Source organism: Pleurodeles waltl, chromosome 5 (genome assembly GCF_031143425.1).
Source record: "Pleurodeles waltl isolate 20211129_DDA chromosome 5, aPleWal1.hap1.20221129, whole genome shotgun sequence".
Classification (NCBI taxonomy): Eukaryota; Metazoa; Chordata; class Amphibia; order Caudata; family Salamandridae; genus Pleurodeles; species Pleurodeles waltl.
In genome coordinates, this window is record NC_090444.1 from 248,699,789 (window position 1) to 248,717,174 (window position 17,386).

General features: G+C 43.3%; 1 protein-coding gene across 2 annotated transcripts in view; it reads left to right on the forward strand.

Annotated features, from left to right (window-relative positions):
- The window catches only part of MTA3 (metastasis associated 1 family member 3), a 964,160-nt gene that overhangs the window by 484,198 nt on the left and 462,576 nt on the right, over nt 1–17,386 (forward strand). For both annotated transcript variants that reach the window (XM_069233985.1, XM_069233984.1), the window contains exons 12-13: nt 15,658–15,782; nt 16,463–16,614. In XM_069233985.1, the coding sequence (XP_069090086.1) occupies nt 15,658–15,782; nt 16,463–16,614 (277 nt within the window). The remainder of the gene's footprint in view (nt 1–15,657; nt 15,783–16,462; nt 16,615–17,386) is intronic.

Sequence of the window (17,386 nt, forward strand, 5' to 3'; positions counted from 1 at the left end):
AAGTACCATTTTTATTGGGAGACTTGGGGGAATGCTGGGTGGAAGGAAATTTGTGGCAGCTCGCAGATTCGAGAACTGTCACACCAGTGTGAGGAAAAAGTGTTTTGTTTGCCAAATTGTGAGGTTTGCAAAGGATTCTGGGTAACAGAACCTGGTGAGAGCCCCACAAGTCACCCCCTCCTGGATTCTCCTAGGTGTCCAGTTATAAAAAATGCACAGGTTTGATAGGTTTCCCTAGGTGCCGGCTGAGCCAAAGCACAAAATCTACAGCGAGGCACTTTCCACAAAACACGTCAGATCTCAGTGTAAAAATGTGAAGTGTCCATGTTGCGTTTCCTGTCGCTTGTATTAGGCCTACCCACACAAGTGAAGTTCCATTTTTATCGGGAGGCTTGGGGGAACACAGAATAGAAGAACAAGTGTTATTGCCCATTGTCTTTCTCTGCATTTTTTCCTTCCGAATGTAAGACATTGTGTAAAAAATAAAATAAAAAAAAATCTATTTGAGAAATGCCCCGTAATTCACATAGTAATATGGGGACCCCGGAATTCAGAGATGTGCAAATAGCCACTGCTTCTCAACACCTTATCTTGTACCCATTTTGGAAATACAAAGTTTTCCTTGATAACTATTTTTCACTATTTATATTTCACCAAATGAATTGCTGTATTCCCGGTATACAATGAAAACCCATTGTAAGGTGAAGCTCCTTTATTGGCTCTGGGTACCTAGGGTTCTTGATGAACCCACAAGCCCTATATATTCCCGCAACCAGAAGGGTCCAGCAAACGTAACAGTATATTGCTTTTCAAAATCTGACATCACAGGAAAAAGTTAGAGTGAAACGTGGAGAGAAATGGCTGTTTTTTTTCACCTCACTGTCAATATTTTTTTTTTTGCTGTTACTTTCTGTAGGAAAATATTGAAGGATCTACACAAATGACCCCTTGCTGAATTCAGAATGGTGTCTAGTTTCCAGAAATGTTTAGCTGTTCGGGATCCAGCATTGGTTTCACACTCATTTTTGTCACTAACTGGAAGGAGTCTAAATGCGCGAAAAATAGTGAACATGGCAAAATTGTGCTGGAAAATGTGGTTTTCTGATTCAAGTTTGCCTGTGCCTGAATGCTGGGGAAATGGTGATTTTAGCACCGCAAACCCTTTGTTGATGCCATTTTCAGGGAAAAAACCACAAGCTTTCTTCTGCAGCCCTTTTTCCATTTTTGTTTTCAACAAAATTTTAGCTGTATTTTGGCTAATTTCTTGGTCTCCTCCAGGTGAACTCACAAACTCTGGATACCTCTAGAATCCCTAAGATTTTGGTGAAAAAAGGACGTAAATTTGGCGTGGGGAGGTTATGTGGACAAAAAGTTGAGGGCCTAAACACAAACTGCCCCAAATAGCCAAAAAAAAGGCCTGGTAGCGAAGGGATTAAAGCACCAGGTCCTGACAGTGTCCCCACTGATGTATTCAGGAATGATCTGGCCTAGTGGTATGTTGTATTAACATCTGCATTTAATTCAGTCTGGGCTCATGAGGCTCTATGTGCCTCTTGGAAAACAACCATAAATTTAGAGATCTACATGAAAGGATGAAGAGATGACCCCACAATTACTGCCCTAGCTCACTGCTGGATTGCTTTGAAGAAATATTTGGAAAACATTTATTATCACGGCTTGAGACATGTAAAGATGACTGCCAGAAATTTTCAAAGGGCAAAGTACCACAGATCAAGCTACGAGGGTGTACCTAATTTGTTCTAAATACACCTTTCTAAAAAAAAGTCTTCTCCGTGGTATTCATCGACCTAAAAATTGCTTTTGATTGTTTTGATAGATCAACATTATGGAGTATACTGGGGACTCAAGGTCTACCCAGCAGCCCTCTATGAATCTTGATCCTCTTTCATACTGACAACCGTGCAAGGATAAAATATGGCCCATGGGTGAATGGACCCATCACTTTGAAAGTAACATCTGAATACGGCAAGGCTGTGTACTAGCCCCAGTGTTATTCTTTTTATAAATTATGTAGAAAATTTCTACCTGGGTGAAGACCAAGGGCCACATGTACAATGCGTTTTTGTGTTCGCAAACAGGATTAGCTCGTTTACAAACTCAAAAAAAGGCTTTTGTAAATGTACAAACTCCTATTTGCAATTCTCAGCAAACTTTCATTGAATTGCAAATTGGATTTGCGATTTGGTATTAGGGACGAGCGTGTTCAGAGTGTCACTTTCTAATACCGAATTGCAATGGTATGTAAGAATGTTTTACAACCGAAATACGGTTGCAAAATATTCACAATTAACCAGCTACTTCAAGTAGGTGGTAACTCATTCACTAATGGGAAGAGGTCCCCTTGCTTTCCCCTTTGTGAATGTTTGTAAAACGTTTCTTAGGAACATTCAGTGGTCGCACGGACCACTGCCTACTCTTAAACTTTTCATTTTTGTTTTTGAAACACATCCAATTTTACTTTCAGGAAAACGGGCTACATTAAAAAAAAAAAAAATGCTTCACTGGAAAGCAATTACAGACATGGTGGTCTGCTGACCCCAGCAGGCCACAATCCCTGTGAATTTTGCGATTCCCAGTGGGTCGCAAACAGAGACCTACCTCATTAATGTTTATAAGGTAGAACTATTTGCGACCCACTGGGAATTGCAAAATGTGTTAAACACACATTTGTAACCAAATAGCGATATTCTCTGTTTGGTAATTGCAAACACTTACCTTTGTACATGTGACCCCAGATTACAATGCTGCTGGTCGCAGATAATGTGGCGCTACTTTCATGTATAGAAATCTTAATACATCACCTACGCAATGGTTTCAAGAACTTTTGCAAATGTAGGAAGCTAACCATCCATACAAAAAAAACGAATTTTTAATGTAAGAACAAGGCTAATAGCCACCTTCAAAATTTACAGTACACCGATTGACATAAACTATGATAGCGTGGGTTTAGGATTTGACTCAATATTGTGAGGTTTCAACAATTAGAAAAAAGCAAAACCATCTTAAATCATTATGCTAGTGCTATCATGCTAATTCCACAAAAGAGCAACAACAGAATAATGGAATCAGCTATTATAGCTTACAAAATGAACGGAAAAGCTGCTAGTATAGGTGGAGTAGAAATGTGGGTATACAAACTAGGGATTACCCTGCAAACAGTTGAGAGTGATGTATTATAATGTATGCTACACCTTGTTCCAAGCACCCCAAAGTCCTTGTTAAGAGCGGAACTGGGTATGAGTAAAATTGAGAACCGCATAGCTCTTTAACCCATTTTATGCCAGTCTTTGGCTTTATCCTGACCTTGTATATCGGAAATCAGTGCAGGACCTCTGCAGAAACAACTACTACAAAATGGTACACTGGTTCAGGCAGGTTGCTAACACCCTTACAAAAATTTGATTCCAGTACTACAGGCCCAAACCAGGGATCATGAGCTCAGAAAGCAATATTGGGTTATTGCACAGAGGAAAAATTAAGCCAAAAGAAGTGCTCATATTTTGGCTTCATAAATATAAACTCTGAATCTTCCTTGAGCCGTACATGGACTCGATGTCCCCTGAAGAGCAAAAGCTCTCTATCTGAAGTTCAGAATTAGGACCCTCCAAATCCTCTAGCGCATCATCGTTTGGAATAAGACTCCTAACACTTCTGGTCAATGATGCGGTTCTGTTGGAGGATTTGAAAACATCACTCATTTGATGCTCCTATGTGAAAAGATATTGTGTTCCGCTGTAGTATTTGCGTCCCTTGATTTTAACCTATAACACCTCGCTGCAAGGATGCATCGTTCCTTTACAAAACAGACTAAGGATATCCTTCTGGCAGTAGCATCATCTATTTATGTAGCCTGGAAATCAATGAGAGCGGCAACTAATACCCACTAAGGCTTGCTTTTTGATATGTGACCTCCCCCTTTTTCTAATCGCACGTTGCCAATTTAGATACTATTTCTTAAAGAAGACATGATTTATGACTGACTGTATTGACTTGCTGAAATAAAAAAATTTAATGGTCAGACCAAAAGTCATCATCCCACAATTTTATCAAAGCACTTGTACTTTGATGGCTAGAGTATATGCTACAAGAAATGCATAGATGTGAATTATATGAATAATCCCGTAAGTGTTCATTTGATTTTACCGGTTGAAAGAACATACTTGTTTTACATTTCAATATTTTAACAGTTGGTCCAAAGTCCTTGCACTTCGCCGTCAATTAGTCGATTGTGACAAGCCATGATTAGTGTAGCCACGTCTGAATCTCTTTTAGTTTATTCCACCAAAGTGTTTGCACTTCAAACACCAGTCCATATTCACCGATACATGCCCATAAGCAATGTAGTTTAATGTTTTTATTTGTTAAACCTTTGTATTTTTTATGGCCTAATGTAAACAACAACATATTCTATGTTATTATTGTTACTAATACTAGGTTATGTATTAAGCACACTAAAGGCAGGACGTTTGGCGCTTTGTATCATGGGTTAATGCAAAAAAAATACTAATTATAAAATGCAGATTTGAACAGCATGATTTTTAGCTCTTTCTTAAACTTGACAACTGACGATTGACCACGCAAATTGGCCATCAAAAGAAACTGACCGAATTGGGGGAATAGTAAGCAGGAATTTGCCATAAGAAAGATTAAGGGGCAGGCTCGAACGTCTTGACTTTATTAGCTAGCAAAGCGGGAGAGCCATTATGAACAACCCTATTGACCATGACCATGGATTTTAAAAGAATCCTCTGCGTTATTGGCAGCCAATGAATTTGTATTAGGGTTGGAGACATATTTTCCCTAGAGGAAGCTCCAGTAAGTGCATCATCATTTTACACTAGTTGTAATCCCCTAATGAACTTCTTAGGTAAGACCAGCTTCCTTTAACCTAAGGGCACACACTGTGGATGTAAATGGAAACCAAGTAGAGAATCCGATTGACATTGTCATCAATGTCATTGACATGAATGACAACCGGCCTGAGTTCTTGAATCAGGTTTGGAATGGGTCTGTCCCTGAAGGATCAAAGCCAGGTAAGATATTCTCACCCACGTATGTTTCCTTCCTGTTTGTAAAAGAGATTACTTGCCAGATTTACAAAATGTCAAATTTGGAATAAATTACATTGTCCCAAGATGATTTACTAGCAGGTAGAAGAAATGTGCCAGGGTTCTGTTTTCCCTCCCCCACCATGCACAGATTTAGTTCCCGGTGCCATATTAGAATGTAGCTGTGTAAAATAACAAAGAGCGGTATACAGATACAAATCAGAAAAGCAAAAAAGATAGTTGTGTTGCACTATGGCTGCATCAGCGTCAGAAAACAAAGAGCATGATTCAAAGCAGTAACAGAGAAAAGGACTGACTTATACTAAAAAAAACACAGTCCTAGTTTCCAATTGGCTCAAGTGCAGATGCAAAATATTTTACACATCTGCTAAATGACAAAATGAATCTACAAGTGAGCTGCATGTACAAAAAATGCCTTTCTAACCTGCATTTGCCACTAGTACAGAAAATGCGTCAGGTACCAGTGGCAGGGGTATGGGATGTCCTGCAATCTGCAACTGATACACCTTCTTGTCGCTGCAATAGTGATAAACCAGCGGTGGGAGACAGAAACGTCCCCGCTGGAGCATTTCAGGTCAAATGTTTGTCACTACTCTTATATGTCATGATCAGTGGAGTAAAACGTTGCATTTCTACCCCATAAGGGATAGAAATGCAGTTACGTGAATTAAGGTGCATGGGTGTAATAAAGTCAATGCATGTCAATGCTTCTTTCATGTGTGGTATGGGGGCATGGTTGGGAGCCTGCCGACAACAGCATGTCCTGTTCCTTTACCCTCATGCCTCATTTTATAAATTTTTGGGTTTGTGTAAGGTGCAACCAGCTAGCCTTTTGGTGGCCTCGAAGCCTCAAGGGAGCCAACGTACATTAGAGCAGCAGGGGCACACCCATTCCCAGCAGCTGCTACAGCCAGGAAGAGGCGGGGGCAGTGCAGGGTGCAGGGGGCGTGGGCAATAAAAAAATAAAATAAACACACCTGCCAACTCAGTGTTCTTCCTCCAGCTGCCTTGGTTCCTCTCGTCGTCTTCTTCCTTCCCCACCCAAACCTGACTCTTCTCTCATACTGTTACCAGAAATGCCACTCAGGGAGGGAGGGGGTCTTTGCGCTTGGTCTCCGCCCAGATGTGCAACACAGCCAGGTAGAGAGTTCTGGGTGCACATGTCAGTTTGGCTGGCCTCGGATGGCCGGCCAGACTGACATGCCCGCTTAGAAGTGCACATACCACTCCTCCTCCCTGGTGACGTGCTGTTGGCTGGCCCGGCCCTAAGAAGGCAGAAAAATAAAGTGATAATAAAACACTTTTGTTGTCACTTTATTTTTTTTATTTCAGCAGCGGGGGGATGCTCCGCCACAGCGGAAGGGCCGCCCCTGCCCACTCCTCTGATTTACACAAAGAACTGGACATAATGTGCAAACACGGCATACACCCCAACTTCACCCTACAAAATCCAGACCTGCGGCCAAAGGAATTATGCTACTTACGATTATTATTTTTCCCTTATATGCCATTCATTTCCCTTTCACTGCACAACTTTTAGCACTCTGCTGTACTTTATATGTGCTAAGTGCTTGAATGAAGGTAGATATGTGCTAAGTGGTTGAATAAAGGTAGAAAGTGCATCCTTCAAGCTTTTTAAGTTACCCACAATGTACTTCCTTGTGGCAGTGCAGAACATTTGCATTGCATATTGCTTGCCGTTGCGTAGACGCTGCCCTGGAGGCGTTCAGCTTTCCTCACTATTCGGAAATTCTATGTGCATAATGTGTGTTTATGTTTGGGAAGTTGTTCATAGGTAGAAGGCACTTACAATTCCAGTTTGTTCCTGTGAATCATGATCGGTCTGAGCATGTGCAAATTAAAGTTTGGTAGCTACACCCCTGGATTCCAAATTGCAGCCAGTCTGATGTCACAAGTTGCGTCATGGCATAAGGTCGTTTCTAGCGGATTTGCAAATAACATATTTACATCACCAAAAGTTCAAATAAGCTGTGCTTTTCTTATCTTCTCTGTGTACTGTAGACCATGAATGGTCTCTCTGTGTTCTTTCATAGCCGGCATTGCTTATCATAAATCCAGTACATACATTTACCATGCATGGTACCCTATTCAAGGCGACATTCAGATTTTTTTTTTTTTAAGCCAAAAATGGCTTTATTTTATCAGTCTCCCTCCTAAAATTGCCTCTTCCCCTATAGAAGTCTGTGAGAAAATACACCCTCTAACTGTGTTTCCAAAATCTCCCACTTTACAGGTTTGAAATGTTGGCATGTATGCTCTACGTGCATGCCGTTGCATTGGTTGTACACATGTTCAGTGGATAACTTGGAGCCATCTCAAACAAAATGCCTCCAAAACAGAAATACTCGTATGTGGTGACTGGAAAAATATGACCCACTGCGCGCCTGGCCTGATGATCGCGGACCACCTCCTCAATTATCCAAGGAAGTTAAAAACCTTGGAATCACCATGGACTCCAAGTTAACTATGAATGCCCAAGTGGACAAATTAGCACGAACAAACTTCATCACCTTGAAGACTCTACGACGCATCTTCCCCCACCTCGGATTTCCACACAAGGTGCAAGCTACTATCTCGCTTGTACTATCCAAACTAGATTATACCAATGGCCTCTACCATTGATCATCTCTATCTATTATGAAAAAACGACAACATATACAGAACTCCGCAGCCAGGCTACTATTAAATGTAAAGCCACAAGCCCACATCTCCCCTGCCTTGAGAGCACTACACTGGTTACCCGTTGCCAGAAGATGCACCTTCAAGCTGCTTTGTATCACCCACAAAGATATACATGGAACAGGACCGCTTTTTATCAGAAGCAAAATAACCAAATACATTCAACAAAGAAACCTCCGCTGAAGATTGGCACCCCGCCTTAGAACACCACCATACAAGAAAAAGACTATAGCTGGTACATCCTTCTCCGTTCAAGCAGTCAAACTATGGAATTCATTACCCCCAACTATAAGAGCCACAGATAACTATCTTGTTTTCAGAAAACTACTCAAGAGTTGGCTCTTTCCTTAATAACCACCATATTCAAACAGCTATGGACTGCATATGCCTATGTTGATAAATATTATTTATCTGTTTGTGTATATTCTCGTTATATATAGTTCTTTAGAAAATATGTATCGCTACTATGTCATAACAATAAACTACACACATACTCTTTAAACCTGTTTAATGTATATTTACTTGTGGTTTAAATATGTCTATGTATGTACATATGTGTGTGTGTATTTGTGTGTATATATATATATGTATGTTATTCTATGCTTAACTTGTTCATAGGTCATTGCATAACTCCTAGATAAGTTGTTATACTACATTTCTTATGAATTCCTGCTCTCATTTTATATCACACTTTGTCTACCCATCACCATATGTCATGTCTCTGTCAATCTGTCCTCCATTCCCGCTCTGACTCATCCCAAATCCATTCTACTACTTTCATCTCCTAAATAACCCTGCCTAAGCTCTTCCCTCCTCTTCCACATCTAACTCACCCAAAACTCCCTTTACTACCATGATCTCCCAAACAACCCTACTAAATTCTCCCTCATTTATCTCACCCTGCTACTATGATCTCCCTAACCCTTTCCACAGACTCTTCCCTCCACCATTCCCCCTTTAGTCATCCCAAGCCTAAATCCTATTACCATAAACTCCCAATTAACACTTCTGGATTCTTCCCTCCTCAACCCCTCCATTACTCCAGTCAATCCAACTAACAAACTCACACATCTGCATCTCAAATTAACTCATAATACTAAAACTCTACTCATATTTCCCTATACTAATCTACCACTAATTCCTTTTGGGTTCCGGAGTAGCGTGCTACTCGCCGAAAAGCGCTTCGACGCTTTGTCAGGGGTAGTAAGCGCTATATAAATACTATTACAATACAATAAAATACAATACAATTTGCATAGTCTAACCATGGTTAGATAAAAATAGTAATCATTTGTTTGTGCTTGTTCACTGGAAAGAAAGACAGAATTTTCCTGTGTATTTTTAATTTTGAATATTAAGAGCGGAACACCTCATTAGTATGTGGCATTAAATTACAGTTCATATTCATTAAAACCCCCATAAAAGTTTTACAACAAAAAGGGTCGGACCAATAGAGGTAGGCCACACAGAGGGTTGCCAGTTTACCAGGTAATTTTTAGAGACCAATGCCTTCCTTTCATCCCGATTCAATTCAAGAAAATTACAAGACATCCACTGTTTTACAAACGGAAGACTATTTGCAAAGAGGTCAGAATTGTCCATGTCAGGTTGGAGTTTAAAAGTCATTTTCATGTCATCAGATGTATATGAAATTTAACCCTATATCTAACAAAATCTGATAGACTTCTAACTGCAGGTTCCTTAACTTTGAATCCTCCCCAGGCATTAGATTGGAACTGTAAGATTCTCATGAGCCGCAACCCTGTGCGCCAGTAGGTGGCATCAGTCAGCTCCACGTCGGTCATAGTACGCAGCAGAAATGATGCAGCAGGCCCTATGTAGGTGCCAACCAGGTGCGCTGTCAGTTCTTTTCTTTCCGCGCCAGCCATCGCTGATCTCAAGAGAGCTACTCCTCAGTCATTTTTTGACTGTTCTTTTTTTTTTTTTTACTTTTGTTGAGCTTTTTTCGAGAACTTTTGTCCTGGTGTGTCGTGGAATGTCTTCTAGGGAGACTGGTTTTAAGGCCCGTGGATCTTGTCAATGGGGTGATGTCCTTGACGGAACCGCACCTTGTGTGTTTGTGATGTTTGGAGCACAACCACTACCCGAAGGAAGTCGAGTGCTGGGCCATACATCTAAAGGCTTTGAGGGAGCAGTCCCTAAAGCTGATGGTGGTTCGGCACGTGACTATGCACAGTTCAAGGTCACGGTCGAGAGGAATGTCCAGTGACCGATCACAGAGTCTGAAGTCGAAGTTGTCACATTTAAAGTCTTTGGGGCGATCAGATAAGCCGAGGCACAACAAAAAGTCAGAGAAATTAAAGCGCTTTTTGACTTCTCCTCATCCATTGGCCAATGGAAGCATTGACATTCTAGGCCTCGTTCTGAGGAACCTGTGCCTGGGCTGATTTCACACCTCCCTGATTTCCAGGAGCCAGTGACCCCTGCCCAACTTAAAGAACTTTATGAGGCCATGCACCTAATTTTTGGGCATTCTGACCCTGCTGGAGCGCATTTGAGTCAACCCTTTGGGTTTCGCACCTGCAGCTCTGGCTCCAATGCTGAGGGCCTCCCAGGGATCCAGTCCTGGATCCAGATCGGCACCGGTCATAACATGTTGGTCTTCCCCAAAGCCAACGTTACTGACGGCACAGCACCCACCGGAGCAGTCCCCATTGTAAACTCCCGAGACTGAGCTCGATGAGCGTCGCCCAACACCGACTTTGGCGCCAGCAGGAGCGTTGCCTCCTCGCACAGATCCTTAGTACTATTTCTCAGTGCTAGGCCTCAGGAAAGAATGGGAGGGGATACTGGGTCCTTCGTAATATCAGCCTTACAAGAGTGAAATGGGCTGGCTTGAGGACATGGGTGAAGCCAGCCTACTGGACACATCTCCAGGTACTGGCACGTTTTCTCCCCCCCTACCGTGGCTACAGAGGACGGAGCTTCTTATGCTATGGTGGTGAGGAGGGCTGCTGAGGTCCTGGACCTTCGGCTACCCTCGGTGGCAGTCAAGACTAAACTCTTGACAGATGCTGCAACCAGGAGCTTCCACCTCAGAACCTCTGCTCCTGCTCAGTGATGCCCTCACTGATGTCCTACTGGGTACCTTTTCCAAACCCAGCACAGGGGCTCCTGTGAACAGGATGATCACCTGCTCCCATTGCCCTGCACCTTGGGACCCACGTTTCCTGATGCAACACTACACCCCTAAGAGTTTGGTGGTCCAAGACTCTACCTCCCAAGATGCGTTCCCAACTGCTCCCCAGATAAAGAATTCAAAGGTTGGATTCATTTGGGAAGACAATTTTTTTTTGTTCTGCCAATTTTGCACTGTGGTCAGTAAACACAGCATGCCTTTTGGGGCGTTACACCCACATGCTGTGGGATATAGGTGCGCAAGTGCTGCCACAGGTCCTGGAGTACGCCCGGGGTGTACTCTCTCAGGTTGTTGCCGATGGGAGGGACACCGCAAAGTTCACAATTCATTGTGGATTTAACATGACCAACTGACTAGGCAGAGCTGTTTCTGAGGATGTCTGGCTTTTCAGAAGTACAGTTTTCTTTGATAGACATGTCCTTTGATGGCACCCGTCTCTTTGGAGACAAGGCACACTGCGCTTGAGCACTTCAAGGATTCTCGCGACTCGGTCAGGTCTTGGGCCTCGCGGTGGCCTCACGCCCCCCCCCCCAGTCTGCCTTTCACCCCTTTCGTGGCCACAGAAGGGGTAATCAACCATGCCACTTCCCGTCCAGCCACTACGCCGCACATGCTGCCCAGCCTCTGCTTGGCCCAGGGCGCTGGACCCACCAACCTTGTGGGTCAGGTGGTAATCGGTCTGGTCAGCCTGCTGTCCCACTCTTTTCAGCAGCCTCTAAACTCTCCTAGTCTCCTCCCCCCCACCAAGGATCCGTTGATGGCAGGATTTGTCATCACCTGTCCTATTGGCAATCCATAACTTCAGACCGGTGGGTTTTGCAGATAGGCCAAAGGGGTTCCTAACTCCCCCTCAAGGCTACTCCTCCATCCATTACACCATTTTACGATCGAATGGTGGAGGTTCATTAGTCCCTTCTCATGAGGAAGTTGTGGCTCTCTTGGCAGAGGGAGCCATAGAGAGGGTTCTAGTTCTTGAAGTATGCTATGCTTGCTATTCCTGCTACTTTCTGGTCTTCAAAAAGGAGAAGTGTTTTTTACCTAACTAAGACCTTCGATCCCTTAATCTCTTCCTCAAGAAGTCGTTCAAGATGCTCATGTTGGCTCAGGCCTTGTCTGCCCTGGACCCAGAATCTTTATGGTAGCGTTGGACTTGCTGAATGCTTACTTCCACATCCCTGTCCTGCCTGCCCACGTTCACAGTAGGCCACAAGCACTTTCAATTCACCATGACCCCCTCATCCCTTCCCCCGTCTTACCATCACCCCTTGGGTGTTCACCAAGTTGATGGCAGTGGTTGCAACTCATCTTCAGAAATCAGGGATTTCACTCTTACTCTATCTCAATGACTGGCTGTTAAAGGCGAGCATGCCCCAGGCTATTGTCCCCCCACCTTCAAACTACGGCGGACTTCCTGCATTCACTGGGATTCACTATAAACGTGCCAAATTAACCCCTGACTTCCTCTCAGAAGCTCCCTTTTATCGGAGCTGTTCTCAACACAGTGCAGTTTTGAGCTTATCTTCCTGAGTGGTGAGTCCAGGATATTCAGCCTATGATACTGATGTTTCAGCCTCTATCGGGGAGTTTGGTGAGAATGACTGAAGCTGCTGGGCCTCAAGGCCTCCTGCATCCTGCTGGTGACATGTGCCAGGTGGCATATGTTGGCTCTGCAGTGGGACCTGAAGTTCCTGTGGGCGCAGCATCAGGGGAATCTCTCTGACATGGTCCAAATATCTGAGGCAGCCAAGCAAGTTCTACAGTGGTGGTTAACAAACAGCGATTGGGCCACAAGCAGATCCCTCTCCCTTCCCCAACCAGATCTAACAATGGTGACCGGCATGCCACTTCTGGGATGGGGCATCAGAGGAATCTGTTCTCTGCTGGAAACAGGACTCCACATAAACATGCTGAAGCTCTGTGCAATTTGGATGGCATTGAAAGCCTTTCACCTCTCTATCAAGGGAAAGATGGTGCAGGTGTTCACGGGCAACAAGCAGGGCAGGATGGTGTCACGGACCCTTTGTCAAGAGACTCTATGCCTCTAGATTTGGCTGGAACAGCATTGTACATCCCTGGTGGTTCAACGTCTGGCTGGCTCTACACACCAGAGCAGACAAACTCAGCCGAAAATGCCTAGCGGATCACAAATGGCGTCTGCATCCGGAGGGAGTACAAGGTCTCTTTCAACAGTGGGTAGAGCCTTGGTTAGATCTGTTCGCCTCAGCCGAGAATGCGCAATGTCAGCAGTTTTGCGTGTTAGAGTTTCCAAGGCGGCAAACGTTTGGAGACGCTTATCTCTAGTGGAGTTCAGGCCTCCTGTACGCCTTTACTCCCATTCCACTCCTGCCCAGAGATCTAAAGAAGAGCAGAAACGACCAGGCCCAATAATTCTTGTGGCTCTGGAGTGGGCAGAGAGTCTAGTATCGGAAGCTTCTGAGCATGTCCATTGATCCTCCGACCAACCTTCCCCCTCAGGAGGAACTTCACCCAAACCTTCCAACTCTCTTCCTTCTTGCGTGGAGATTGAGCGGCGGCAGTTGACAGTTTTTGACCTTCCTCCCAAAGTCTGTAAAGTCACCTTGGCAGCCAGGCGTCTCTCCCCCAAAAAAGTATAAGCCTGTCGTTGGAATAAATGTGTGGCATGGTGCACAGACAAGTGTTTTTGACCCCCCCTTTCTGCCCCACTGTATAAGATTCTGTTGTCCATTCTTTCCCTTGCCCTGCCGGGCTCTACTTTGGTCACTATTAAAAGATATTTGTCAGCTATTTCTGCTTTTTTTGTGGTGGCCTGATCAACCTTCCTTGTTTAAGTTTACTGTTGTACAAAGGATCCTCAGAGTTCTTACTCATCTTTTTTTCTCCATCCCGATTCATTATGTCCGAATGGGATGTGAATGTGGTTCTGACTTTTTTGATGTGTACTCCTTTCGAGCCCCTCCACAATTGTCCTCTCAGGTTTCTCACATTGAAAACAGCCTTCCTTGTGGCAATTACATCTGCCCGCAGTATGAGTGAACTGCAGGCCTCATCATTTAATCCGCCCCCTACCTTCCTGTCTATCCCAGACAAAGAGGTGCTTTGCAGTCTGGCCTCTTTATGCCAAAAGTGGTCACACCCTTTCATGTAGGCCAATCCATCACCTTTCCTACTTTTTACACACATCGTTCTAAAGGAAAGACTCCACCGCCTAGACCCAAAAAGAGCATTAGCATTCTACTTTGACCATACCAAAGAGTTCTGGGTGGATGCCCAACTCCTTATGGGGTATATGAGTGTGAAGAAAGATCGGGCATTGTAGAAGCGGATCATCTCTAGATGGGTTGTAGCCTGCATTAAGATCTGCTATTCACTAGCCAAAAAGCAACCCCCAGAGGGTTTGCATACTCATTTAACCCACTGCCACATGTGGAGTTCTGGTCCTGGACATCTGTTAGCCAGCAATAAGGGCATCTCTGCACACGTTTACTAAACACTACTACCTGGATAGTCAGGTCTGTTGGGACGGGTACTTTGCCCATTTCAGTCCTGCAGGACTTTCTTGATTAAACTTTGTTCGCAGACCCGCCTCCTGGGATGGTATTGCTTGGGTATCTATTCAAAGGCAAGGAATCTGCAGCGAGAAGTCTCTATCTGATGGGCAAGTTACTTAGCTCTGGTAAAGCCTTATCTGGTAGAGACTGTATCTAGCTGCAGATTTCTTACTGACCCACCCATCCTCCACACTCTGCAAACTGCTTTCTAGGGAGAGGGACTCCCCTTTCAGGGCCTTGCTTACCGGCACGCAGGTGTACTGCTCACGAAACATTTCCGGGTCCAGTAAAACACCTGGGGAGAGTTCAAAGGTAAGGAATCTACAGCTAGATACAGCCTCTATCGGATAAGGCGTTACCAATGGTAAGTAAGTTGTCCAACAATGCCACAGGAGCCACATAGATGCTAAAAATGCAACGAGCACAAGATTGAACTGTGAGAAACTCCATGATATACAGAGAGTATAGAAGATGACGTTAAACATGTTTGTTTCCAGCTTTCAATCCATTCCCTTACTTCTGCTTCCTCCGACCTTGCATTATTTTGTATATGTCCTTGATCATGTACTTTAATTTCCTTCTTTCATTCTTTTCCTTCTTCCTCATATTCAGCCTTGACTTTCTTCCTTACTTGTGTTGATCTCCACATTTGTTATTTTCTTTATTCCTCTGACAGCAGCAACCCTTTCAGAAAGATCCACGGGTATTGTAAAGCATTTTAAAAATGTGCCATTGCAGTACACAATAGATAAATCCCCCATTAATTGATTTATGATGCCGTGTTTTACTCTGAGTATAAATTTGCATCATTGGCCTACTGGCACACAGGCTACTTCGAATAAGTGATTTCATTAAACCTTACTATAGTTTAAGTAATGCAATATCGTACTAGTATATTGTGAAGGGAGCTGTTGGAGTATTTGTCTGCTTGTCCTGTAATCTAACACACTAAACGTGCTGGAATAACTTGATGTTTGGACCACCACCATAATGTAGGGTTATTCATCATGCTGGTTTTTGGAGCAAATGAAGCCCTTGAGCATTAAAAGTCAACAACTGAGATTTTATTCCAGTTTGTGATGCCCGAGTTCCCACTACACAATCTAATTCCATAGCATAAAAGTTATTTATTTAACCATCATTTGGGTTGAACAAGCACATTTTGCCTTTATCACAGCAACAAACCGAATCCCAATCAACTTTCCAGCAATAATGGAAAACCAAGTGCGATGAACGGAGTGATTGGTCCATCCTTCCAAGCACAAAACCCATCTGTAGGTCGGGCGTGCGAAAGCTGCTACAGTGAGTACTAGTTTTGTTTTTGTTGCTGCAAAAACCAAATGGTAACCACATTGGAAAAATCATTATCTCATTGATTTCCTATGCCAACTTTTCTACCCTTTCCTATATGGGTATTTCTAATTTCAGAAAATTATGCAGGCAATTAAGGTTTCAGTGTTTTTGATAAATGAGATAAAACTGCTTGGAGGTAATGACTGTATTTTGCAGAAGAATAATATCATAGAACATCTTTGGAGGGTTTATGAGAAAGAGGCGACCTGAATGAAGGGATGCTAAAGGTTGGGGTCCATTGCAAAAAATCTTTTTAATGTTATTAAAGGTTGGAAACTACTAGGTGAGGTTGAGTGATGCTTTTTTGTGGATGCATTTACCTAGCTTGCTATGTACAGTTCTTGCATTTATTCGTAAGGGCATTCCATTCGCCTTATCAGTATAATGCTTCCAGACTTTTTAACTTTACGTCCTATCTGACTGAGCACAGCTGTTTTCTTCGTATGTCCATTTTCCCCCAGTGTGTCAAGACAATTTTGCTGTTGATTTCCCAGTGCTAGCAAGCTAGTGAGGACAGCTAGTACCTGCATATCACTGGGTGAAGCATCCTGGGAAAGAAGTAACCAGAGCATTGTATAAATTTGATTTAATGTGTGCTGTAACATTTTAGCTACTTTTCTTATCTTTAGCAAACCAGTCTCAACAGTGGTATTCCTGGGGCCCACCTAACATGCAGTGTAGACTATGTGCAGCTTGTTGGATTTATTGGAAGAAATACGGTGGCCTCAAAATGCCAACGGCGACAGAAGAAGAGAAACACTCTCCAACCCAGCCCGCGGAGGTAAGAACGTGGTCAGATTAATTTTGTATGCCATGCGAACAATGTTGCTCTGGTTTAAGAACGTGTATGACTTTGTTCATTGGAGTGTGTGGCTGTAGTGCAGGCAACACAGGTCCGTATGGGTAGCATTGTGAAATGGGATTCAGAGTTTCAATGGGCGAGAGCCTTGTCAGACAAAATGGACAGTGGTAGAAAAACTACAGACATGCAACAATCATTCATAAATGTATGTAAAAATGGGAGAGTGGTACGATGTGCAATGTTAGCTCGTTTTAAATTGTTGAGAAAAGTGACTGAAAGTTGAAAGAGAAATAAAATAGTCATGGAATAAACAAGGAGGTGAAGCAAAGGAGAGCTCAAGGTTCAACATGGTTGAAGACAAACATCAGTGATGAGAGAATGTAGAAAGAAATCAGGCTATCTAGCAGTCCAATCAATTCCTTACATACCTTGGTAGTAAGATCTCTTTAAATCTAAGCAGGTAGCAGCATCCTGTAAGTGTGACATTACTTGTTTAAAAATATATGGTTTATTGAGTTTTAGACTTATTTCGGAAACTTACACGGCAGCTCCTCGATGGTTTATTTAAGGTTGAATTGAAAAGTAGTCACCACGAGATGTGATGGCCATGTCGTCCGTTCTACCCCTGATCTACTCCTATTGAGCCGATTCAACCAACAAAACTGCCAGCGTGCTGCAGCTTAGTGGCGAGCAGAGTGGAGGTGAACTCTTCCTCAGAGCAGCCATCTTTATCCAGCCTGCTTGCTTGTTT